Source organism: Epargyreus clarus, unplaced genomic scaffold, assembly GCF_041222505.1.
Source record: "Epargyreus clarus isolate Ecla_fem2 unplaced genomic scaffold, WU_Ecla_fem_2.2 ptg000024l, whole genome shotgun sequence".
NCBI lineage: Eukaryota > Metazoa > Arthropoda > Insecta > Lepidoptera > Hesperiidae > Epargyreus > Epargyreus clarus.
This window is the reverse complement of record NW_027332231.1, coordinates 4,110,244-4,136,230: the sequence shown is the minus strand read 5'-3', so window position 1 is coordinate 4,136,230 and position 25,987 is coordinate 4,110,244. Positions and strand designations below refer to the sequence as shown.

General features: G+C 34.9%; 1 protein-coding gene across 1 annotated transcript in view; it reads left to right on the top strand.

The window, feature by feature from the left end:
• The window catches only part of LOC140752540 (sodium channel protein 60E-like), a 253,565-nt gene that overhangs the window by 212,771 nt on the left and 14,807 nt on the right, over window positions 1-25,987 (top strand). The window contains exons 4-8 of the mRNA XM_073086877.1: window positions 9,921-10,141; window positions 14,068-14,260; window positions 15,084-15,306; window positions 18,865-18,999; window positions 20,192-20,406. Coding sequence (XP_072942978.1) covers window positions 9,921-10,141; window positions 14,068-14,260; window positions 15,084-15,306; window positions 18,865-18,999; window positions 20,192-20,406 — 987 coding nt within the window. The remainder of the gene's footprint in view (window positions 1-9,920; window positions 10,142-14,067; window positions 14,261-15,083; window positions 15,307-18,864; window positions 19,000-20,191; window positions 20,407-25,987) is intronic.

Below are 25,987 nucleotides of genomic sequence, written 5' to 3'. Positions count from 1 at the left end.
ATCAATATGAAGGGATGTGACGTGCCTCACGAGACCGGCCCAAAACATGTCAGGGGTTACGACTACCCCGTACGGGGTCGTATGTCCGAATAATCTATGTCATAGAGTCAATATGACATCAGTTTTCGATCTGTGACGACTTTTCGTTTTTACTGTTATCCGTTGCGTTAAAAACATATTCAAAATATATAATATAATTAAAGTATTATTTTAATTAATTATTTTGTCTTATTTTCATGATGAGTTATTTTTATAATAATAAGTTCCCATTTATATAGTCCCTGGCTGATAAGATTATACAATCGTGCCAGCCAGTATATACGAGTTAGCTTAAAAAAAAGAACGCTCTTGACGTTTGAGTTGTATTTTGCGCGGGAATAATAAAAGTTGTAAATTGGATCAACAAATAGTTTTATTTTATTAGTTGCTTATGGAGTAAAATACTAATTCAATTTATGCTGAAACGCATAGCTGGTTAGTAAAAATAACTCGTACTCATAATAGGTAAGTACCTATATGTATTTCAAGATATAGTTTTATCCAAATTAAAATAATATCAAAATATGAACACGATTTAGTCAGGTATGTTACAAAAATAATAGCTGGTAGATACAATATATACACTATATTATATACCTACAGACTTTATCGGATTTTCTTACATTTACACCACAGAAACAATTATTTTTTAATCGTATAAAGTACCGCGAGCCCTATTAAATGTAATTATACATGATAAAACTATAAAAAATAAATTTTAGTTGCATTCAATTTTAGATTGGTTATCTAACAAATCAAAATATTTTTTACTAAAAGCGTGAAATAACATTTTCATATTATATCTGAAGGTGGTAGAACCCTCTGTGGTTCGACTCCGGCGGCACCACCGCCACGCCTATTTCTGCCTCATAACAGTATCGTGGACGCTGCTGTGTTCTGGTTTGAAGGGTGTGGTAAGGGAGACATACTTTTCCGAGGCGTTCCGGCTTGGTCCTCGGGCGCATCTATGACCGACGTCAGATAGGAATATCTAATCCCCTCTGAGGTTTATTACAAATGTACATGGGCGGCAGTGGCCGCTTACCATCAGGTGGACTGCCTGTTCATCTGCTACTCCTATATCATATAAAAAAATATTTTTTGCTCTTGTAAAACCCACACGAACTTCACCTACATAACAACATATCGTTATAATCAAGTCTCGTTTACCTTTCTCGGGCAAATCAAACAACGAGGTGGAACCTTCGCAAATACAGTCCGAAATAAAAGCCTACACGCCGTGCTGAAAGGTTTTCTCCGCCTACGCTATGCAGCGGTTCCCAACCTTTTCTAAGTACGGGTCAAGTTAATATTTTACTTTAGTTTAATTAAAATGAAAATATTGACACTAATACATCTTTTGGAAACAGGGGTTATATGTATATTTTTTTTATTTTATCCAGCAATTCCCAGCTTTTTAATAGACCCTTGCCCAATAGTGGCATACAAAGATAACTACGTATATATAAAGGCATAAAGAGAATTCATTTAATCGTATTTACACTGCATTGTTACTTTTTTTTAATTAACCAAAATGATATTTTTTTTCACATACCCTTTTTGAAACCTGTATTAAATTTATTAAAATATTGTTTATTGAAAGGTAATTATTATTTTTATTAAATGTTCACATTTTCTATTCATCTAATTCTAGAAGAAATATTAACATCAACATTCGTTTTAGACAACATTTAATTTCGTTATAAAAGTTTGAGAACCGCTGCTGTCTTCATACACTGGCTGTTTCTCTAATGGAAATACGTATTCGCACTCACATACCAAGCGAGCCAATCCAGCCCTTATTGTTAAGGGATACATATCAAAATTCTGCTTACGTTCCGAAAAATTGGAGCGACTTATCCAATATACCATTTCATTGAGTATAAATATTGTTTAGGAATAACTCAATGAGATGGGCTTCAGATTACCGTATGTATGTTTTCAGTAATGTATTTTTTGTATTTTTGCTGCTGAATAAAAAGTCAAGCAATGAAAGTTTGTAAGCCGTCACTCGATTTTGATTTTTAAGCAATAAATTTTAAAGTGAAACTCCTTTGCCCTACGAAAGGGATTGGCGTTACGATGTTTTTAATGGACACCGCTGGGGCGTAACGATACAATAATAATATATACTTATTATCGATTAATAGATATAATATGTCATGATATGTCACAATATGAACCATTTATTTTATAACATTTTTATGCTTTGTAATTGGGTCACTTTTTATGCGCGTCGCGTTTTTTCAGACTTTGAGAAAGCGCTTTTGTAACCTGACTAGTTTGAAAGGACACATAACGTCAACGAGAAAGAACATAACAAAAAGTGGCAAAAAACACCCCTTAATTATTTTATAATATAAGAGTAGCAGACGAGCATGCAGTCCACCTGATTGTAAGTGGCTACTGCCGTCCATGGATATCTGTAATCAACCCCAGATAGGATTAGATATTCCTACCTGAGGTCGGCCACAGATGCGCCGCTACCCCTGAGGACTAACCTGGAACGCCTCGGAAAAGTCTGTCTCCCTTACCACACCCTTCAAACCGGAACACAGCAGCGCCTAACACTGCTGTTATTAGGTAGAAATAGGTGTGGCGGTGGTGCCGCCGGAGTCGAACCACAAAGGGTTCTACCACCTTCAAAAATAAAAGAAAAATAAAATAAAAGAAATATTCCAAATTAAAGTAACTAAATTAAAGATCTGTCCATGTTTAATATAGTGTCAACTGAGATTTAATTAGTAACTAGTACTGCTTATTTTCCACTTAGTTTATAGTTCATTCGCAACGCTAACATCATTGTTGCCGTTTCATTGTTACAACGTAACAGTAGAATGCCAACTAACTCCCCAGATTTACAACGAATCCGCTAAACCAGAGGTTCCCAAACTGTGCCTCGGGGTGCCAACGGGATGTGCTTTAACGCGACATTCTTGGAGTAGTCCTGAGAAAATACTTACAGTTGAGTATAAAACAGCGTTCAGTATGAAAGGTAGTAATAGATGGATGCTGGTCATAGGTAATACTCCCAAACCAAAATCTGTAACGGGGTTCATGATCCTTTCCTAATGTTTTCGGGCAGGGTGTACCAGAACTTGGCCAGCGTGGTAGACTATGTGGAACCCCACTTATTCTATGAAACCTGTGCCCGACTGTGAGACAGTAATGGTTTGGAGTCAAAATGTTGCCTGTTAAAAACTGCTAGAGCAAAGATTGCTAGTTTTTTGTAATAAAACATTCTAGAGTTTCGCGCAAGTATTTTTAAATGGGTCATCGCTAAATATTACCTAAAAAGTCGCAGTAACAAAAGTTTGGGAAACCCTGCACAATACAATGAATTTCTCTAAACAAGACCTCGTGTAGAATCTAAATCAGACTCTATTCGCGACGATGTTAGTACAGATTCGATTGTAGTTACACGAAACCCAGTAAATCGAGCCTATCTGTCATGATGTCACAACCAAATTCCGCGCGACAGCACATTCATCCTACGTAAATAATGTACAATTAACAAGAAAACGTGGCTACAATACAGAATTCAAAAAGTATTTCGTTTTTAGGGTTCCTTAACCAAACCCTGTCTACATTCACACTCACAGCCACTAGGATTCCTAGTGTCAAGGATGTCATGGATCAACATATAGACAGACACCCAGACCTTTTTGTTTGACCTTCAAAAGGTACCCAATGACGTGGAAGCAACACCGGGTTATGTGGGATTTTACCGCACTTAAACCCGCCCCCCCCGGTGGCCGTCCTCAGCGCTTGGTGGAGAACTCCGGGATATCCAACTCCAAGCGCGGTGCCCCGATCGGGCTCTGCCCTGGGGGAGCAGTTTTCGCATCTCCCACTCCATGGAGTGTTTATGACGGTATGCGGGGGTCGCTTCCTGGACGGCTCGAGCTAGACACCCAGACCTAGGAACAGATATCTAAATTCATCATTTAGATATCAGCCTAGCCTGGGATCTAACCCGGCACACTCTGCTCGTCAGACCGATACCATATTGACCGCTACGCCACGCGATCCGCGCCAAGACCTACGGAATCCTAAATGGAACCCTATTACTATGCCTTTTACAGTCCTTCTGACCGTCTGTCCGCATCTGTACATAGGCCACAAGACCTTGTCTCTTGAACCCTAATATGACAGTTCCTATGTCAATCCCATCACCTCTTATAATTTAGAGGAATCAAAAAACACCCCATATATAAAAATCCATCCAGTTGTTTGAGTGCCAAAACTGCCCAATAATGAGGCATACTACTAGCTACAGGCTCGAAAAACCTTCGGCAGTCTGCTGAAAGGGTAGTGCGACAAAAAAGCTTTTTACTACAAAACTTTTACTACCTTAATACATACATAAGTAAATAAATTGACTTCGACGGTATTCTTGTTTGCTAAAGAATTTATTTACAAACTGTTGCGCGTTTGGGATTGGGCAGAGTCAATATATGGATATGACGTCACTAGTTTCGGTAACGTTTGAGAAATACGATCCGTTTAGATTTAAGAAAGAAAGTGGATTTAGTGTGATGGAAGAATGTGTAAATAAAGAAACAGGAAAATATATAGGATAGGATTATTTAATGATTTAAAAACAACGAAAACATATGTTTTATATAAATAAAAGATGAACAGAGAAATTATTTACGCCTGTTTTTTATATTTAAGCATTACTAATTTTTGGCTTCCACAGTTTGAAATTGGAAAGGAGATTAGAGGAGATGTTTATTATTTAAGTTCAAGAGTATCGTCTGCACGTTTGATTAGATTTTTAAACGTATACAATATTAGTGATTTAAGACGCCGCCATGTTCTTGTAGTAGGTATATTGCAATATTTCAAAACTATTTTATTGTACACAGTGATGCAGACAAAAAATGGCAAATTATTATTTTTCCCAAAATCAAGATATTTTTCTCTTTTTTCCGGTAAATATACAAGTTATAGGCCAAACATAGATTAGTAAAGATTATTCACTCCTAACAAGAAAATGTACCCAGTTTTTAGAATTGAAATATTTGCGTAAAAAGTTTTGCCACGTCTCCGTGCTAAAATGTCCCTAAAATATTTGAAATAATATTTTTTTTATTATGTAAATTACGCAGTATCAGTTATTTATTCGTAAATTTTCTCTAAAAATGTTTTTATTTATCAAGAATTCAAAAAAAGTACTTACTAATAAGCCGTTTGTGGCTTCATTCAATTTCAAGGCGGCGAAGTATCTTTACTAATCTATGAGGCCAAATTGAAACATCTTTACAGCTTCTGTTTTGTAAGTAGTAGAATTTCTAGGTATACACGACAAAGGATTTTTATCTGTCTACAAATTAGGTTAAACAAGTACGTGGCAATATTCGTAGAGCTTACATACGAAAAATTTGTTTGGTGTTGTTTCATAAACTTTATGAACAAAAACTATAGCAGTAACTTTATTTAGTTACTCGGTCTCGGCTGTAACTCGTAAGCAAATACTTGTGTTGAAAGCAAGAACACTCGAGCATCAAGATTTAAAGGCGAAAATGCATACTTAATGAGAACGCAAAAGCTTTTTGAGTTCCCACACCGTCCGCTCCTAAACATATTTTAGATGAGTTTAACCACCGCACTGAGGCGTTTATTGTTCTCTATTCTTACTTTACAATGCGAAACTTGTTGAATTTTTTATGCAAATGTCGGAAATTTTTTAGATAATTTTTTGCGCTTTTTTGTTCAATGTGTTATAGACAAACATTTACGTCGTGTATGAATTATTTAATTAAATTAATGATAACTGATGTTTATACAATTATCTATAATAAGAACTAGAGTAAATAATTAAATATTATTTATTTACCATTGCTACCGTCAACAAACATAACACTATTTACCCATAGTTTACAGTATGATGCATTATTTTGCGGAAACTTATATAAATAACTTGCCAATATTCTGCGACTAATATGTATAATATTATACACCTTTACTAAGCTATGTACCATCCTCTCTATCTCTCCCTGACATAAAAATCACATAAGCATGCAAGACATTAAAATATCACTGAAGCGTTTCTTTGCGTAGTTTATGCTAACCACTTGCCAACAACTAACTACTAATATGTAATGTGTACCATAAGGATAACCTATGTACCGTCCTCCCCCTCTTTCCCCACCAATACAAAACATATACGCAAACAACTATCAGTTAATGACATAACATGGGGCTCTTCAAGAGGGGTGCAAAAAGAGCTCTCCTTCAAAGCCAGCGATGCATTGGCAACTCCTCTGGTGTTGCAAATGTCCATAGGCGACGCTGACTGCTCCACCAGGTAGCCTGTCCGCCTCATCGTTAGGTATGAATATAAAAAAAATAAAATTATAAAAATATAGTCGTAGATAGATTAAATCAAATAAAATTAAATTATTATAACTATTCTCACCTTATACAGTCAAGCCCAGTTTAATATTTTAATTAGATTTATTTCCAGTCTGCGGCCACTATGACCTGACTAAGTTAGGGTAACGTCGTTAAGTGTAATTCAAAGGCGACCCTAAACTACCCGTGAAATTGCTTGATAAATTAGATAGTAACTTATGATAACTTGATAGCTACTAAAGTAACTTTCGGTATTAATAAGAATGGTTTTTAATTTAACTATGAGTTAGAAAAAGTTAAAAAAAATCCTGAAAAAATACATTCATTAATTTGATAAATAATTTTAATTTAATTTGGTGATTTTTTTACGTTTCAAGAGCACTTGAATGGCGATATCCGAAACTAAATAATGCCGGTTTGATAAAAACAAAAAACTGCATCATTAGATTTTTTTTAAATATTTTTTTCCTGGTCGGAAATCAAACGATATCATTTTGGAAAAAGAAACACAACCTGCTAAACAGCTATCCATACGAGTCCACAAAATCATACAACAAAGCCATATTTTTGAAGTGCAACTGCATTAGCGCGGACCGCATTGTAACGGAACAGTTTGACAATCATCGTATCGTTTCGTTTCGTTAATGACAGCATCGCATGTCAGCTCGCTCCTCAATTATAGCGTGAAACAGAAATGAGCGTATGTTCATGTTATCTAAAATATGGTAAAAATATTACAGATGCTGTTTTTATGCATCATTTGTTTAAGTTAATCGTTGCAGTCTAAAAATGGCTGCAGTCTAAAGATGGCTCATCCGATTTAATATAATGTAAAAAAAGGAAGGCCAAGGTTTTAGTTTTCAGTTTTTAATTATTAGTTTTCAGCACATAAAAAAATTACTTTCGTTTTCGTAAATAAATTAAAAACTATTAGTGCTAAGTAATTTAAATAGAAGATCCGGAAAGTAGAGGTAATCGGCAATAAAACGTATACGTATTTAATGGGTCTTATGATTGCTTAAATAATTGGCAAATGCCAATTCTATTAAATAAAATCACAAAAATCTGGAAAATTTTGTCTATCCGATACCACATTGAGAACAAAAGAGTAGGTTTGATGGGTATATAAAAGACTAAAGAGTTACTTTATTTTATATACTGTAGTCAACAATTTCTAAGAAATTGAGGATCATAAGAGCATTCCATCTATCCGTCTATATCGTCTAGTGCTGGTCGAGTCTTAATGAGGTCATTGCATGTCTACGAAAAATAGAAAACCCATTTCTTCTGATTGAAAAGATACTTTAAGAGAACGGAAGGTCATACAATATAAAAGGGTAGATATATATTTTAGAAAAGGATTTTTTTGCAAAAGTTCGTTCAGATAATTTGGAATATCACCCATGGAATACCATCTAAGATATATTAAAAATGCTTCAAAACTGTCAGAAGATATTTAATATGTAAATTTCAATGAAATGTAAGCGCTTGAGACCTTTATGCTTATTTGGTTTATTGTCACGCGAGGTTATATCTGTGCGTGTCTAAGGCGCACGTGTGAAATGTGAATTAAAACGTATGCTGCCATACGTACGTATGGCTTATGTAACAGGAAAATAATGTATGAAACGATACCATTCGAGCAGCACGCATCCAGACCAGATCGAATTGCACGCGGACACAATCCCGCGTGACAGGAAAAAGATTTAATACTCACATCATAAGGTAAACTTTAAACGTAGGCAAGCATTTAATACAAGATAAGGTCTGCATATTGCAATGTTTTGGTTGCAGTAAGCTCCTTAATCTAAAGATGATCTTCAACTTTCTAATAATTATAAGGCTTACTGTTATAAAGTAGGGATGTGCAGTATTTTTAACTAGGCACTATTTATTAAATTTCGATGAGCAATATAAATTATCTTACGTCGGGAATATTCGGGCGATGCATTAATCAGGGTGTCGACGACAGTGTTCGCGGCACGAAATCGCTCGCTTTATTAAATGCCTCGGGGACTCTATGAAAGCGCTATTGTTGCCAGATAAATTTAGAATTTAAGATGTTGTGTAATGTGAAAAACTGATATTTCATGAAGAAATAACGCTTTATTAGTGTTAGGGCGACTTATACTCGAATAATCCTAATCTAGTTAATAAAAGCGTGATACAAATTTTTATTTATATGAATTTTGCTGATCGTTTTAACTATTTTAGTCGTAAATATATTGGTGGTATATTAGTGGTAAAAATTGTGTCATTTTATATCTTTCGAAAAAAATAAAACAAGTCAAAAGTAGAATAAAATAAAAAAAGTAGAATACAATAAAAAAGGTAAAAGTCTTCATGTACTTCCGTCACACATTGTATAAAGTATGTCCTTAGACTTAAGGACTATTAGCTCAACCAACACCCCAGTGTACTAAAATTAATAACACAGCCATTTGTAACAAACCAAGTTGACACTGAAACTCTTAACATAACAGCAGTTAACTACTCATCAAGACATAGTACTCATCAACATAGTACATAATTATATGCTCATATGGCACATCAATGCCAACCCATTACAGCAGTCTAAATACATAATGCCTTCCACATAAGTTCAAGGCACAAAAGTTTGCAAATATAAAAGCACAAATGAGCCAAATGAAACTTTTTCAAGTGTTCATTTGCTCGTGTGTGCATAATATCCTAATTTTCATATTCAACGGGTTCATTCAACGAGAATGAATGGGTACCGAATTATTTTAAACAAGGGACCTCTTCTTAGCATTTTATTTATGTAAATGGTGAAATGGGGAAAATGTTTTGATGTTTTATAATTGCTTCTTTGATTAAGGAAAGCTCTTTGGGTGTTCAAAGGTTTATATTGAAGTGGCATATACACTCAGTCCATCTGATGGTAAGTGGCTACTTCCTCCAATGGACATTTGTAATCCTAGATAAGACGAGATTGGAGACAAATATGTTGCTATCCCTGAGGACTAAATTAGAACGCTTCCGATAATTATATCTTCCTTACCACATTGTTCAAAGCGGAACAAAGCAGCTCCGCAGATTTTTAACACTGCGGTTATTAGGAATAGATGTGTCAGTGGTGTAATAAGTACTAGTTAACCACAGCAATCTATTATCACCGCTTTACTCGGCGTTTCATTTATGAAGAAGAGGCAGCGAAAGAAACTCCCCAATACGAATGTATTAAAAACTCTTATAAAAATATTTACAAAGATTCCTTAGTAAATATTTTTATACAATTTTATCTTTGTGGGAATGAAAAAGTAAATATATTTTATTTCTTCAAATTTTCCATCTCTCTTTTATAGATAACTGGTAACTACGAAAGAGAAAACGGATATTTTTGGCATTATTCGTAACACCAGGAAAACAGTTTAATTTTTCACAATACATCTCATTCAAAAAATGTAAAAAAAATATAGTACGGAACCTTCCGTGTGCAGTTTCGACACGTACTTAACCAGTCGTTATAATACCTAATTAACCTCAATTCATTGTTCCAGGTACATATTCCTGGCGATCTACACGGCGGAGATGATAATAAAATGCATAGCAAAAGGGTTCATACTAAACAAGTACACGTACCTCCGGAACCCGTGGAACTGGCTCGACTTTGTGGTGATCACGTCGGGGTACGCCACCATCGGCATGGAGGTCGGCAACCTGGCCGGGCTGCGGACCTTCAGGGTGCTGAGGGCGTTGAAGACGGTTTCGATTATGCCAGGTACGTTTGGCTCCTTTTGGATTTTAATAGGTATTTATCATATTTTTTATCATTACTCTATTTAGATTTTCTAAATACTTTTTTATCATTCATCAATCAAATTTTAAAATACCTATTTATTTACAATTTATTCGGCTTCTCAATTATGTTTTTATTATTCTTAAGTTTGGATCTTCTAAATAAAATAAGTACTTACTAAAATAAGTATACTCATACTTTTATTTTTTAAGAATATATTTTAAGAAATTTTGAGCGAGTGTTAATTAAAAATTAAGAAAATATGTTTTTAAAACGTTAAGCCGTCATTCAGAATAAAGAGATTTAAAATAAGCTTGAAAAATGGAAAACCGAACTGAAATCAAGCCAGTATTTTTGGAGAAATTGTATTTTGGCAAAAAAATGCTTGAGTGCTGGTCGCAGCATCTTAAAAAACTCGATGCACGATTAAGTAACGCTAAATACCGCATTTTAAATACCGTGATACAGCAAGTCGCTAGAACACGATACCGATGTAAAAAGTAGTAAAAAATAAATTATTAGCAGTCATCAAAGTAACAAATACAGTACCATATAACAGAGCAATCTACAGTACTTACAAAGCGATGATACAGATTACTTCACAAGGTAAGCAATAGAATTACATGTAAGCCGAAGCAAATCAAGCGAAGCGTCGTAGGCTGGCATAATGGCAGCGGATTGCTGAGTCAGATGGCGTCACGTCGATCAGTAGACCCAATGTACGAGACAGACATTATGTCGGGGTAAGCATTACGTACAGTAAAAGAAAAAAGGGACCTAGTTTACGGGTGTTTATTTGTATGTGCGGATCAAATGTTGCAAGTAAATGTTAAACTAGTTAGCCTCGACGGGGTTTTTTGAGAATAATACGGAGTCTTTTTTTTCACTACATGACCAAAACGCTAATCGCCGATGACGTGTCTGGTAAAGTGACAAAAAATATTTTTTTAGCAGTCATCAAAGTAACTCTATTACTGTAGAACAGAGGAATAAACAGTACTTACAAGATAAGCGATAGGACTACATGTTAACCAAAGCAAATCAAGCGAAGCTTCGTAGGCTAATAATGACAGCGGATTGCTGAGTCAGACGGCGTCACGTCGATCAGTAGACCCAATGTACGAGACAGACATTATGTCAGGATAAGAATTATGTACAGTAAAAGGAAAAAGGGACTGAGTTTACGGGTGTTTATTTGTATGTGCGGATCAAATGTTGCAAGTAAATGTTAAACTAGATGGCCTCGATGGGGTTTTTTGAGAATAATACAGAGTCTTTTTAATTTCACTCAATGATCAAAACGCAAATCGCCAATGTTAAAAGTAGCGTGTCTGCTAAAGTGAGAAAAAATAAATTTTTAGCAGTTATCAAAGTAACTCTACTACTGTAGAACAGAGGAATATACAGTACTTACAAGGTAAGCGATAGGATTACATGTTAGCCGAAGCAAATCAAGCGAAGCTTCGTAGGCTGGGATAATGGCAGCGGATTGCTGAGTCATACGGCATCACGTCGATCAGTAGACCCAATGTACGAGACAGACATTATGGCAGGGTAAGAATTATGTACAGTAAAAGGAAAAAGGGACTGAGTTTACGAGTGTTTATTTGTGTGTGCGGATCAAACTAGCAGTTAATTTTAAGCTAGTTAACCTCGACAGGGTTTTTTTAAGAATAATACGGAGTCTTTTTTTTCACTAAATGACCAAAACGCAAATCGCCAATGTTAAAAGTAGCGTGTCTGCTAAAGTGAGAAAAAATAAATTTTTAGCAGTTATCAAAGTAACTCTACTACTGTAGAACAGAGGAATATACAGTACTTACAAGGTAAGCGATAGGATTACATGTAAGCCGAAGCAAATCAAGCGAAGCTTCGTAGGCTGGGATAATGACAGCGGATTGCTGAGTCAGACGTCGTCACATCGATCAGTAGACCCAATGAACGAGACAGACATTATGTCAGGATAAGAATTATGTACAGTAAAAGGAAAAAGGACTGATTTTTTTCACTGTTGTTTGATTGTGCGTACGCTCTTAACACCAAACTATTGTTGTTGTTTTGTGTTTGTGTTTATTTTTAAAATTTATAAAAACATATTCAATAATTTTCCGACATTTCAGTTTTTCTTACTCTTGAAATACAAAAGTGATGATGTGATTGTCTGTCACGATAATAATTATTCTTATTAGAGAGGGTTTAACTATTGTTATTTATATATTGCAAAAAAAACAGCAAATACACACTTTACAATTTGATCAACTTTTATAAAAATCATGATTTTATGTTGGAATATTCAAATCATAATTTTTTTGTTTTCTTTCTTAACAATACATAATATAAAAATTTTAATCCTTTATTTTAAATAGGCCTTTAAAATTTTCAAACTTTAGTTTTCACCCACGGGATCGAATGAAAAAGAAATTTAATTTTGTGGTCATTACAGGCCCGCGGATAAGATTTATCGCAGCAATTCCGGCCTGAAATGTTCTTCCACTGGACTTTTCTAATTAATTACGCGTAATATATCACGTGAGAGTCAATTCGTTTTTATCACAATTGGACTTTCGAGTGATTTCGGTATTAATATAGGTTTATGTTGATAGCTTCATATTATTTGTATGAAAAATTTGATGGTATAATTTTTGGTAGAGTTGGACCGGTACGTGCCTAAGATTTTTGGGTTCATGTTTGGTAGAAACATTATTGCTTATTGATTTACTTGTGATGTATGATAAGAAATATCAAGGTTATTTAAAAGGCAAAATTGTTTTAAGTTGTTAAGAAACGCAGACGAGTTATAGACTTGAATATTATACTGAGTAGTTGTCATTGTGGAATAATTATATGAATACCTATAAAATACGGCCTTTTTAAATTGACACGTTTGATAATGATAGTGTTTTCTCCAAGGATTACGCATACAGTATATTAACACTCCACATGTTAGGCTAACACAGCTATATTTTCATATATTTTGTTCATATTTTTTTTATAATATAGGAGTAGCAGACGAGCATGCAGTCCACCTGATGGTAAGTGGCTACTGCCGCCCATGGACTTCTGTAATCAACCCTAGATAGGATTAGATATGCGTACCTGAGGTCGGCCATAGATGCGCCGCTACCCCTGAGGACTAAGCTGGAATGCCTCGGAAAAGTCTGTCTCCCTTACATGTAGCATTACTCGTTGTATATACTCGCTTTTTCCCATATTGTGTGTCCCGTGAGAGAGGTGCTCCTAAATCCATCCGTCAATCAAAGCAATCAATCGGGATATATTTCAGATCCGTCAATTAACAATGATACAATTTTTCGGATCTCCATATCGTGTAGGTATGTCTAAAATACTTGTCAAAAACAACAATAATATTACTACAACACTATTATCTTGTGTCAATAACACTTTATTACGTCGAAACATTTAACAAACCTTTTTATAAATCGAAAATACCTTTCAGTAAAATTCTACGAAAGCCTTTTCGTGATATCGATCTCAATTTGCATTTAAATCAATTCCACGAGTCCACATATCCACATGCTAAAAAGTTATATCCAGTTCATTGGCAGTGTTTTATACTGCGGATAGTTCGTTTAATACTATGGAAAATGTTAAAAGTCAACTGGGAAAACCAAATATGAATTGATGAATATGTAGTAGGTAGAAGGTAGTGTAATAAAATTATAAGATGCGAAGTATAATACTTTTATAATCGGCTTGTGAAACGGAAATAAATATTATTTTTGGATCACATTAGGATTCTTTGGTAGTAGAAAAGATTTTGGTCCTCAATTTACTGGAATAGTACTAGAAGTATACCAATAGAATGGTTGGGTCCTGGAAATATAGGTACCTATAAAATATTAATACTGGAAATGTAATTGCCTATAACTATATTTTTTTGTCCGCAGGCCTGAAAACCATCATCAACGCATTACTGCACTCCTTCAAACAGCTAGCGGAGGTGATGACGCTGACGATATTCTGCTTGATGGTGTTCGCGCTGTTCGCTCTGCAGGTTTACATGGGGGAGCTGAGGAACAAGTGCGTCAAGAACCTGGAAGTGAAGCCTGGAGAGAACTTCACTGATGAGCTTTGGTTGCAGTAAGTGTTCTTTGCACACATTAAACGAAATCAAATGTACCGAAGTAGCGACTTATGGTACTTAGAGCCGTTCAAATGGGGAAGCGGCCCACGAGCCTTTCTTGCGGCCTGCGGGTCTCCCTAGACCTCCCTAGACTCTCCTTGCGGCCTAATTTCGAATACGGCTCGCCATTCCCTTGCTACTATGTGGCCCGTATTGCTGAAAAGGTTGCCGATATGCCGATATGCTGATATAAGCTATTTTAAGCTGAGTAGTTTGAATATTACTACTCATATATTCAAAGCACTGATATTTCTAGGCTGGCAAATCAAATCAAATCAAATCAAATCAAATCAAATCAAATCAAATCAAATCAAAATTGAAAGAAAGTGACTTACCGACACGATCACAACAATCGGTTACCTCTTAAACGATTTGTGTTAATATGGTATCGTTAGAGAACTCATTTTATTAACATACCAAAAATGTAGTTTTACATTTGTATTTCACAGTGTGGAAAATATTTTGTTGAAAGCGGTTTTTATATAATTCGCGAAATATGACTCGAGCCAGCGCTGGGGGCACTTACAAATTGTCAGCTTTACAATATTTTTACACACAATGGCATTTTTAGGGTAAAAAAAGTTCAAAATTCTCTGCAAAATGCTCTACATTTAAATGAATGTGCAAAAAAAAATCCTGCGGACACAATATTTGAAATATTTTAATATTTTAAGTTAGTGTACAAATTAGAACATAAAACTTAAAACAGTAACAAGTTGTATTTGAAAATAGCAAATAAATACATACATTTTAGTTACTTACAAATAAACCTTTATACAGATGGATAAGAGACCCTTCAAACTGGATAATGGACACGGAAGAAGAGGTGCCTATAATTTGCGGCAACCTGACCGGCGCGCGGCACTGCCCGCCGCAATACACGTGCCTCTGTGTCGGGCCTAACCCGAACCACGGGTACACCAACTTCGACAACTTCCTCTGGTCTATGCTCACGACCTTCCAACTCATCACTCTGGACTATTGGGAGAATGTATATAATATGGTAAGTTATTACATATACACGTCTGTTATTTGCGGCAACCTGACCGGCGCGCGGCACTGTCCGCCGCAGTACACGTGCCTCTGTGTCGGGCCTAACCAGAACCACGGGTACACTACCTTCGACAACATTATCTGGTCTATGCTCACTACCTTCCAACTCATCATTATCACTTTGTATAAAGGAAGCGCTAATTTGCGCCAGTATGCCAGCGTTGTCGACTAGTGTTTACCCTTTGAATCTTAGAAGGAGACCCTACAAGGGGGTGATTTGTTATTTAGTTCTATTTTCAGTAGTTACTTTTCTACGATCTATGCGTGGCAGTGATATTCTATGATAAGAGATAATTTTACAGAATATAGACATATGCTACTTTTTATATCATGTATTTTATTAATATATTTAGATATAATGAGCACTAAATACAAATATAATTGCATTATACCTCATAATGTAATCTTTCGTGAATCTGCTAATATAAACTTTATTGTGACCTATTTCATTAATTATTTTTCCTATCAGCAAAATTCTGAACACAATTTGTTATGTAAATATCCTCGATCCACCTCTTAACCAACAAACCAATATCGGAACATTTCGACATTAATATCAGCGATACATTGACTATTGTGCGATCGTATTTATTAGTTAGTGGAACCACAATCCTCCCGAGAATCAGCTAACAATTTACCGTGTTTGCTTAGGCAAGGGCATTGTTGAGTCAGACAACGTAGCGTAGTGTAGCATAGCGAAGCGAAGCGGAGTGTTACGTCATCGTGTTATTGCAATATTAATACGTGGACAACGTTTAATTAAACGGCATACTAATGACTTGTTGGATGGTACGAATTCATATGTTTAATTTGTAATTTAACTTGATGTTAAATGTTTTGCTCTTTTAGCTCAATAGCCTTTCGTCAGCCACGTTTTTAAAAGATGTGTATCCATTATTCATCTAGTGCACGTTAAATACAGCTTTAGACTTCCCTTTGTTGGTATAGCATAATATTTGTTTATAAAATTCCAAATATAGGAGGAAAATGCAACTTGTGTTACGTATCTTATCTTCTATAGTACTTAAATTACGTTATTTTTTGTAAACCTACAGCCAAAATCAGTTAAGACGTTTTCAACTTTTATCTAGCTCGTGAGAGAAATAAGAAAAATATAGTCGGCTTTCTTATTTCTATGTACAAAAGTGACTTTAATAAATGACGTGAACGTGACGAACATACTATGATCTATTATAAACAACGAGAATAGATATTGTACCAGCACTTAACACAACAAAGTCTTGCAGTTAAGATGATATCCCTAAAAGCGGTCCCTAGAAAATTAATTATGGAGCCGCCGACAAAACGGTCCCTACATTATGAAAACGCTGCTCGCACGCCAAAACTTTACCTCTCAGGCAACGAGGTCGACCCTTCATTTGTAATAAAATCAAGCAACCGTAATTACATAGGTTTCCACCAAACCCATAGAACAGATGATAAGTAGAAATGACTCGGAATTGTTGTCTTTGTAAAGCTTATTTTAATATTAATTACAGGGTGAAAATACCACAGTCATGCTGCTTTGTTAGTAATCAAAGACAAAGAATCAAGCGACACCGATAAAAAATAACTACTTAATTAAATGTTGCCATTTCGAATATTAAATACTTAATGGCACTTTGTACATATATTACGTAAAACAACTAACGTCCTTTATTAATAATCAATCTATCCGCTATTATACCTATAAAAGATCTTCATTGAAAATGTCTTCGTGCTAGACATTGTCAAATTTTGATCTTTGGTAGGTAAAATTGTACAGATTGATTATTAATAAGGGATGTAATGCTAGGTATATAACAAACATATTTTCTCTCCTAAAACTGTCTTGAATTATAATCCATCACGTTTTCTATAGCGGATTCGTAAAGAAAAATAACTATATTGCATTACTGACCTTAATTAAAATATCTTCAATTCTAAAATCATTAAGCCATGTCAGTATAATGGGCCGTTTACACGCGCGATAAAATCGCCGCGCTGCAGTAGGCTCTCGACAATTCACGACAAAGTCGACACCGGAACAGCCGTAATGTGGGTTAATTGCACACGTGTATGCTCGTTTACAAAACAAAGCGTACGATTACACTTCGTAAAGCATGCCATTTTGCATATCAATTATTTATTTAAGGACACTATTTCATATTTAACTATACTATAAACGGAGAAAACATTTAAGGACTAAATCTAGATATAGATACGGTGTATGTCGTTAAACTACAACGCGTTTTAACCGATTAGCATGCGACTTTTCGCATATATGCGGTTTTTGCAATTATTTTAATTGTCATATAATAAAGTAATAACTATAGTACATATAAATATCGACTTAATTGATTTAAGATGTCCACGTGCAATAGTGGCTCTTACCATCTATATGGTCGTTCGATACTTTTATAATATTACTAGGTGACCCGACAAACTTTGCACCGCCTCAAAATCTATTTATCAAATATATTTCATATAAAATATAACCTATGTTACTCGTGGATAATGTAGCTTTCGAATGGTGAAAGAATTTTTAAAATCGGTCCAGTACTTTTTGAGCTTATTCATTACAATCAAACACAAAGTATTCCTCTTTATAATATTAGTATAGATAATAATAATAAACTTTTACTTCTATAATGTAAAATAGTTTATAATACAAATTAGCAGTAAATACATATCATGAAGTCAACCATTTGCCATTTAAGTTTAAAGAGGATTGTTGTAATTGCGTTTGGGAGCAAATATTTACAGGATTATTGCGGTTCAATTAGCAATTTCAATGATATTATTAGTTCTCGGCTCAAATCGAGTGATTAAACACTAAAGGTGGTTTCGATATCACATAGGTCCAATTAATTGGACTTAAACGGCGGTAATGGTCAATTAGCGGCGGTAATGGTCAATTGGCTTAGGGTTCTAGGATTGATTATTATCTAGCTTCAGTTAGTAGACTATCTAATAAAGTAATAAGACATTTTAAAATACCTGTATGTGATTACAAGTAACATTTTATAACATGACAAACTGGATATTTGTTAAACGAGTAATATTTCTAAATACAAGTGACTTAAAAGACTTTAGAAATTTTCAAATTCGATTATTGGTAAAATATGGATATGATTCTTTAGATAATTATATCATCATACATAATAAAATAATTAATTAAAAAGTTAATAAAAGCAATGCATCTAATTTTTACGTACAAAGAATGTAAACTTTACAATTTAAAGAGATTTTTTTAAAACATTTATTGAAACAGTAAACATTTTTACAATTTGTACGTTTGTAAACAACTGCAATATTAAGAACTGTGTCACAGCCGATTACGCCTCCTCTGAACATGAAAGAAGTTTGTTCCAAAATCTATACGTAATCCAAAATCGAATGTACCTACCTATGTATAAATTGTCAAATCGATCTTTGGGAGGGTAGACGTAAGATAGATTGAATATTAACAACGGGTGCGATATTACGACTGTAGTTACAATTATTTTCATGTATGTAACTGTTTCAGGTGCTGTCATCGTGCGGGCCGATGTCAGTGTCATTTTTCACAGTGGTGGTATTCTTCGGGTCGTTCTACCTCATCAACCTGATGCTTGCCGTCGTAGCGCTGAGCTACGAGGAGGAGTCACAGATTACACAAGAGGTAACTCAAGTAAAATACATGATTTTTTATTGTTAGTAAAGTTTAGAAATTTTCGTTAAGTTAGTAATGTTTAGTAAGGTTGGTAAAGTTAAGTAAAGTTACTAAGGTTACATAAAGTTAGTAAAGTGTAACATTCAATGCTTGAAATGTAACGAAAGTTATCTTAATTCGTTTTTAGAACATGATTTTGAATGGTCTCTCACTTCAAAATCACAATCATCGTGAAACTTAAAATAATTACTAACTTGCGTGAGCCGTTAAAATGTTTTCAAATCATAAATATAGCGTAGCCAAAAAAGAAACTAAGTCTATGTCAGTTATCGCTCTTTCTCCTATTCTATTCTGTGCTAACATCACAAGTATATATTGTCACAATAACATCAAATGAAGTAGGTATATTAAATATTTATTTATGATATATATGTAATTTATAGTCGTCACAATTTAATAGGCCCATTTTGACACATGCCATCGCTAGGCTCTAAGCATGTGACATACAAATCGATAACCAAAGAAACCAATTTTTACGACAAATCGATTACAACCACACATCGTATAGTATAAATTACTTAATATTTTGTAAACAGACTATTTATTCTTTATTTTTCTAAATCATATAAATATTCAATAAACAAGAGAAAAGAAAATAAATTCTAGTGTAATTTAAAAATGTAATCCTTTTTAGAAGATTATCGGTCGTAAACTGTATTTTTTTTCGTTTTATCATTCACTAAGAAACAAAGTTTTGATTATTTTATTGTTGTTATATTGAAAAAGGGATAAATAATTAGATATTGCTAATTCTAAGTTTCGATTATTTGAAAGTTAATCGATTATGGTTTCTTCGAATGCTTTGAAGCTGCAAGCTCTAACCGTCACGTGGTCGTAATTTCCCTACTAAAAAGTTAGTTTAAGACATTAATGACATTGGGATGGCATGTGTCAAAATGGGCCTATTAAATTGTGACTCCTATAGTTACTTACTGTCTTTCTTTAAGTGTAAGCTCTACCTTCTTAATAATCTTTAACTCCATACCAAAGGTTTTAAACGATAAGACCGCCTTTTTGTATACCCTTTCTATTATTGTTCTTATGTGTTCTTAATATTTGGTGTTCAAATAAAGAGTATTTGTTGTTATTTATACATCATTGACCACTTTATTGATACATGGTAATTAAAATCCAAAAACAGGAAAGAAAAAAGGACCTAAACGAGCACCGCGACGATTCCACGTTCAGCTTCGACCCCACGTCCCTGGCCGTGCGGACCCTCGCCAAGGACTCCAAGAAGAGGATAGATGCGCGGAAAGGCCTCCTCCTGGCCTCGTACTCCAGGAAGCGGACCAGGAGACGCAAGCGTGGGCGGAGTGGTATACAACATGCGGCAGTCGCGGCGGTAGCTGAGAAGTAAGTTTAGTTTGTAAGTTTTAGTTTTAGCTTTTTAAGTTATGTTTGATGTTTTAGGCCCGAATGCGCCAAATGTGAAATGGACTTCATTACATATTATGGCTTATGACTATGACATATATCTTTCCAAATTGGAACAAAAAAGAAACTGGTATGTGCGTATGTGGGAAGTTATATTGGGCATTATTTCTACTAAACGCCCCAAAATAAGTAAATATATTAATTTATACTTATGTATAATATTTGCTTTTCCAAAATCTATTATCATAGAAAAAGAACTTCAACGTGCCTGCACAAATAAAAATGCGCTTTACAAGTAAATAGCTATAAATATGAGATTACACCTTTCAATATAATGAAATATCTTTTACAACGGAACTTTATATCCAAACCACCTGTCTCCATCGACAGCCAGGATATTATTTTTCTCTGTTCGTCAATATCTTTATCCACTTATCACGATCGTTATTGAAGTAAAAAATGGTCAAGTGCGAGTCGAACTCGGAAACGGAGGGTTCCGTACCACCAAATTTTGATTTGTGTTTAATATTTAGTGTTTGTTATTGTAACATAATATAAGTGAAATTCATTGTGCATTTAGTGAATTGTGATAATTTCAACTTTCTGCTTATTACGGTTTAATCGACAAAAGCGAAAAATGCCGATAAATAGGGAATCTTGTGTAGCGATCCCCATTTTCAACATTTTTTTATTTTCAGTATTTATTGTTATAGTAGCCATCATTATACAATATACATATTCTATGATTATTTCAAGTGTCTATCTATTACGGTTAACGAGATAGAGCCCTGTAATAGGCGGACAGTGTTAGTGAACAGAACAGGGTACCGTTTTTACCCTTTGCGTACGGAACCCTAAAAAGTAATAACTTTTTACGACCCTCTGTCTGACAACTGATCTTGGGGTCCTCAAGGCTGTCTCGTTAAATTAGTTTTAATGATCAGTAGATCCGCGTAAGGGCTCTTCGAAGGGAGAACGCAAAGAAGCGCGTTGAAAATATTGATGGAACGGACTGAGTTTATGATTTTAGATGGAGAAGATGATTTTTTAATAATATTAGAGACAAGCGTGCAGTACACCTGATGGTAAGTACTTACTGCCGCCCATGGACATCTGTAATCAACCACAGACAAGATTAAATTTCTACCTGAGGTCCGCCGCAGATGCTGCGTAATCATTGAGGACTACGCTGGAATGCCTCGACAAAGTATGCCTCCCTTGCCACATCCTTCAAACGAGAGCACAGCAGCCCTTAACATTGCTGTTATTAGGCAGTAATAGGAAACACAAGGGTTATTAGGTAGAAATAGGTGTGGCGGTGGTGCCTCCGGAGTCGAACCACAAAGGGTTCTACCACATTCAAAATTTTCAAAAATCGTCTTTGGTTGGCAAAACATTGTATGGATCGATTATTAATAAGCATAAATCTAACATTACGCAGAAGAATAATATTCCTACAAGCTCACGGTAACAAGCCTGTCATTTTTATGTCTCCGTTAAATTAAATTTGGAATCGATCGTAATGTCTGTGATTGGTTCTGTACCCTACGGATCAATTGTCATACATCTTGTCTACCCTACTTCCATTCTTTTGTGAATAAATTTGTAATAAGTTTCAGTATAAACGTATATTTTAGTGTTGCTCTATTCCGGATCCTTTTACGTACGATTTTCGTACGTATTTATGTACGATATCGTATTTACGTACGATTATGATCATTGCTTTTATCAATATCGACTAGTTGTGAAAACTATGACATTTACTTTAGAATTAGATATTATGTAAACGATATAACTATAACTAATAAGCAATAAATTTATTAAAATTAAAGGAACAATTACTATTTGGTTTAGAAAACAAAGGAAATTAATTCCATTCTCTTATTTCTAAATTTGTAAAATGGTGTAATATAGATAAATTGTTTTATTTCGATAATAAAGCATAACGGGATATATCCGGGGAAATCCAAACGCCAGTAATATATAAGCTGTAACTGGCCATTAAATGCACTAGTTTACGTTCACTGCGAGAATATTTATTACATTATTTGGAATGTCCCACAGATGTCGATTTATTAGACGCTAGGCCTATTAGGGTCTGTAGGCTCACAGTTTAAAGTTAACCAAATTAAATTTAACTTAGAGCTTCGCAGGCCAATTACTCAAATATTAATCGCGCATAACCCCATGTATAAATCAATATTGATAGCTAAAGTTTCGTAAGTTACGCTCATAATTATTAATCAATCTGTCAAATTTTTGCCCGAAATTTTACAAAAGACGTAATTTCTATATTCACAGCCCCACGCTAGGTTTTACTGCCGTAGTTGCCATGGACACATACAAAGACGAATACGCAAACACTAAAACTCGGAACAGAAATCTAAATTCATCATTTAATTATCTGTCTAGCCGGGAATCGAATCAGGAACCATCTGCACGTCAGACCGGCATAGTCACCGCTCAGCCTCACGAGTCCCTAATATATTTATAAACGATGTATGTATATATGCCGCAAATGTTCTCCATTCATAAAGGATTGACTGTCAGAGAATGACATCAGGAATTAAGTTTTCCCTTTTGTACTTTAACTTTGTGTCCGTGTTACAATAAATAAATAAAATAAATATAGTCAAATGTCGATCTTTGGAAGGAAAAATTAGATAGCTTGATTATTAATAACGGGGGTAAATACGTAGCTATCCATTAAAAGACGAGCCATCTAAACTAACAGCACTTGGATTGTGAGTGATTGCTCGGGGATCAGCCTGCAATAATGTTACTATCGATCAAACGCCTGGGGGAATTGGGTTCGTTGAGTGTAGGATAGTTTGTGGTTTTACTGTTCATGTGGTATCGATTTTCATGGTTAAAATTGATATGGCAGGATAAGTTACTATTACTATTGGTAATACTGCTTTAGATATCTCATAAGACCTATGGATCGTATATAGAACATAGTCGAAATCTTGCATGCTTATGGAAGAAAATAAGCAATATATTATAGATAAGACGAAGATATTGAACTTAATAAGTAATTTATGATGTAACTTAAGATCGGGTTTGGAAGGTTATTGAACTCGAGGGTCTCAAGAATATTAGCAAATACTAACACTCCGAATAAAAATAATAAGTTCTACAATATACATAATTATCCCTTTTCTAGAAGTAATTCCCTTCGAGATTAGCAAGATTTACTACATTTTAGAATAAAACAGTCTTGATTTAAAAAAAATGTATAAATGATTTTTTTTTATGTAATATAAGAGTAGCAGACGAGCATGCAGTCCACCTGATGGTAAGTGGCTACTGCCGCCCATGGACATCTGTAATCAACCCCAGATAGGATTAGATATTCCTACCTGAGGTCGGTCACAAATGCGCCGCTACCCCTGAGGACTAAGCTGGAACGCCTCGGAAAAGTCTGTCTCCCTTACCACACCCTTCAAACCGGAACACAGCAGCAGAAATGAAAAATTGTATAATATTGAGTTATAAATGTCAGCGTAGCGATATCTACGCCGGGTGGCGTAGCTCGTAGCTCCTTATGTAGAGGTCGATTGGGATATTTGAAAATTACAAGGTATTTTTAAAATGTAGGAGATTTACGTAAGTGTGAATAATACGAGTACGAATATATTGCTTAATATCCAATTATTGACAAAACCAGTTTTTACATTACGTAATTCACAGTTACGTAAATGAATAAATGAACTTTAATCTTCGAACGAAAATTTATTTAAACAGAATTTGTGAAACCAATCTCCATTCATTCAACCACCAATACATTACTTAAGGTATGAACGTTATTGATCCCCCAATTAATGTTGTAAACTAAATAGACTAAGTAGCACTCTGTAAACACATGTTACAAAACCAATCTTCATTCATTCAATCATAGTTACATCTCTATAGCCTGTAAATACAATTCCAATTAGAATTTGACTTACCATCAGATGGATGGCATTTGCTACTAGGTAACTATTAAAAAACAAAACACGCCACCACAAAAAAGGTAGCACCCACAATTTAGGCGAATCCAACGAAACGACACAGCATATATTAAAATTCGTCTAGCCGTTTGGGCTGTAAAGCGCGTCAAAGAATAAGACATACATACACTCGAAACACATTACCCATCGCGGTTCGTTTAAAAAACCATTCAATCATTCATTCACGTAACGTTACGTAACGAACGAATATTGTTGATCCACAAATGAACGTTGTAAACCGAATGAAGTTAGCCAGATTGGGAGCTCATCGGGGCGGGTAAATTAGCATCGGTGCTCACGCCAATTCGGCAAGTTGTCATTAAGGCCGCCGGAATTACCGCAAACGTTTGGAGGAACGCCAACAGATGGAGTTATGGACGCTTGTGTATAAATAGTAAATGGTAGACATAATAATAAGTAAATATTTTTTAAACAACGTAAAATAAAATAACCGATCAGTACGAAATAATATGATGAATAATAATAAGAAGCTAGATAAGGTAAGAAAAGATTAGAAAGATAGATAATAGTAATAAGATAGTAAGAATAATAATAAGAAGCTATTCTTACCTGAGGTCGGTGACAGATGCACCGCTACCCCTGAGGACTAAGCTGAAACGCCTCGGAAAAGTATGTCCCTTACCACACTCTACAAACGAGAACACAGCAGCGCTCAACACTGCTGTGGCGGTTGTGCCGCCGGAGTAAAACCACCAAGGGTTCTACCACCTTCAAATTGATGTAATTATAATTAACATAATTAATTATTATGAAGTTATTCTGTTACGAGAATACCATGAATAGCTAAATAAAAAGTATTTTAAAAATATAATCTTAATTATTATTTGATATTTGAGTCACAATACATTGATGATAAAGATCAGGTACCCAAAATATTGCGCGTTAGGCCTTTACAGTCGAAGGCGAAGAGTTATATGTAATTTTGGATATGAACAAAGTTACGGCATGTATGAATTACGGCTCAGGGGTGAAGGAAAACATCGTGAAAAACTGACTTGCGTGACATTTTGCCATAATGTATTCAAAATTGAAATCTACCGCACACGTGGCAAGTGTGACAGCTTAAAACTTACTATTTACCTAGTGACCCGTGGCCTATTAATACAGTAACGAGTTAATAACGTATAAAAAAAAAGAAAAATAGGCGAATTTTAAGGCGAAGGTATGAGCTATGAATAAAATAGACTCCAAAATCATCACAAGCGAGACAAAGACAAACACTAAAAGAGCGCAGTAACACTAAAAGTATCCAGCGCCACTCAAATTACTATCTAGTCGACCCACGATGAGCATTATCCTATTAAAGTCCGAAGTGCCATGGCTGATTGTGTTGTGACATACAAAGCTTTAGTGCTTTCAAATTGTGCCGCTTTAAAAAGAGCAACCATAGAACGTCGCACTATTTCTTTTAGCACCACTCATATGTTCTTTTGCTATCCTAAACCTGTCACTGACAGCTATTAGAAAGAAAACACCATCCATTAATAAAAGCATATTGTGTCCCTTTTCTAGGTATGAAACTGTGTGCGAATTGGTTCGAAGTCATA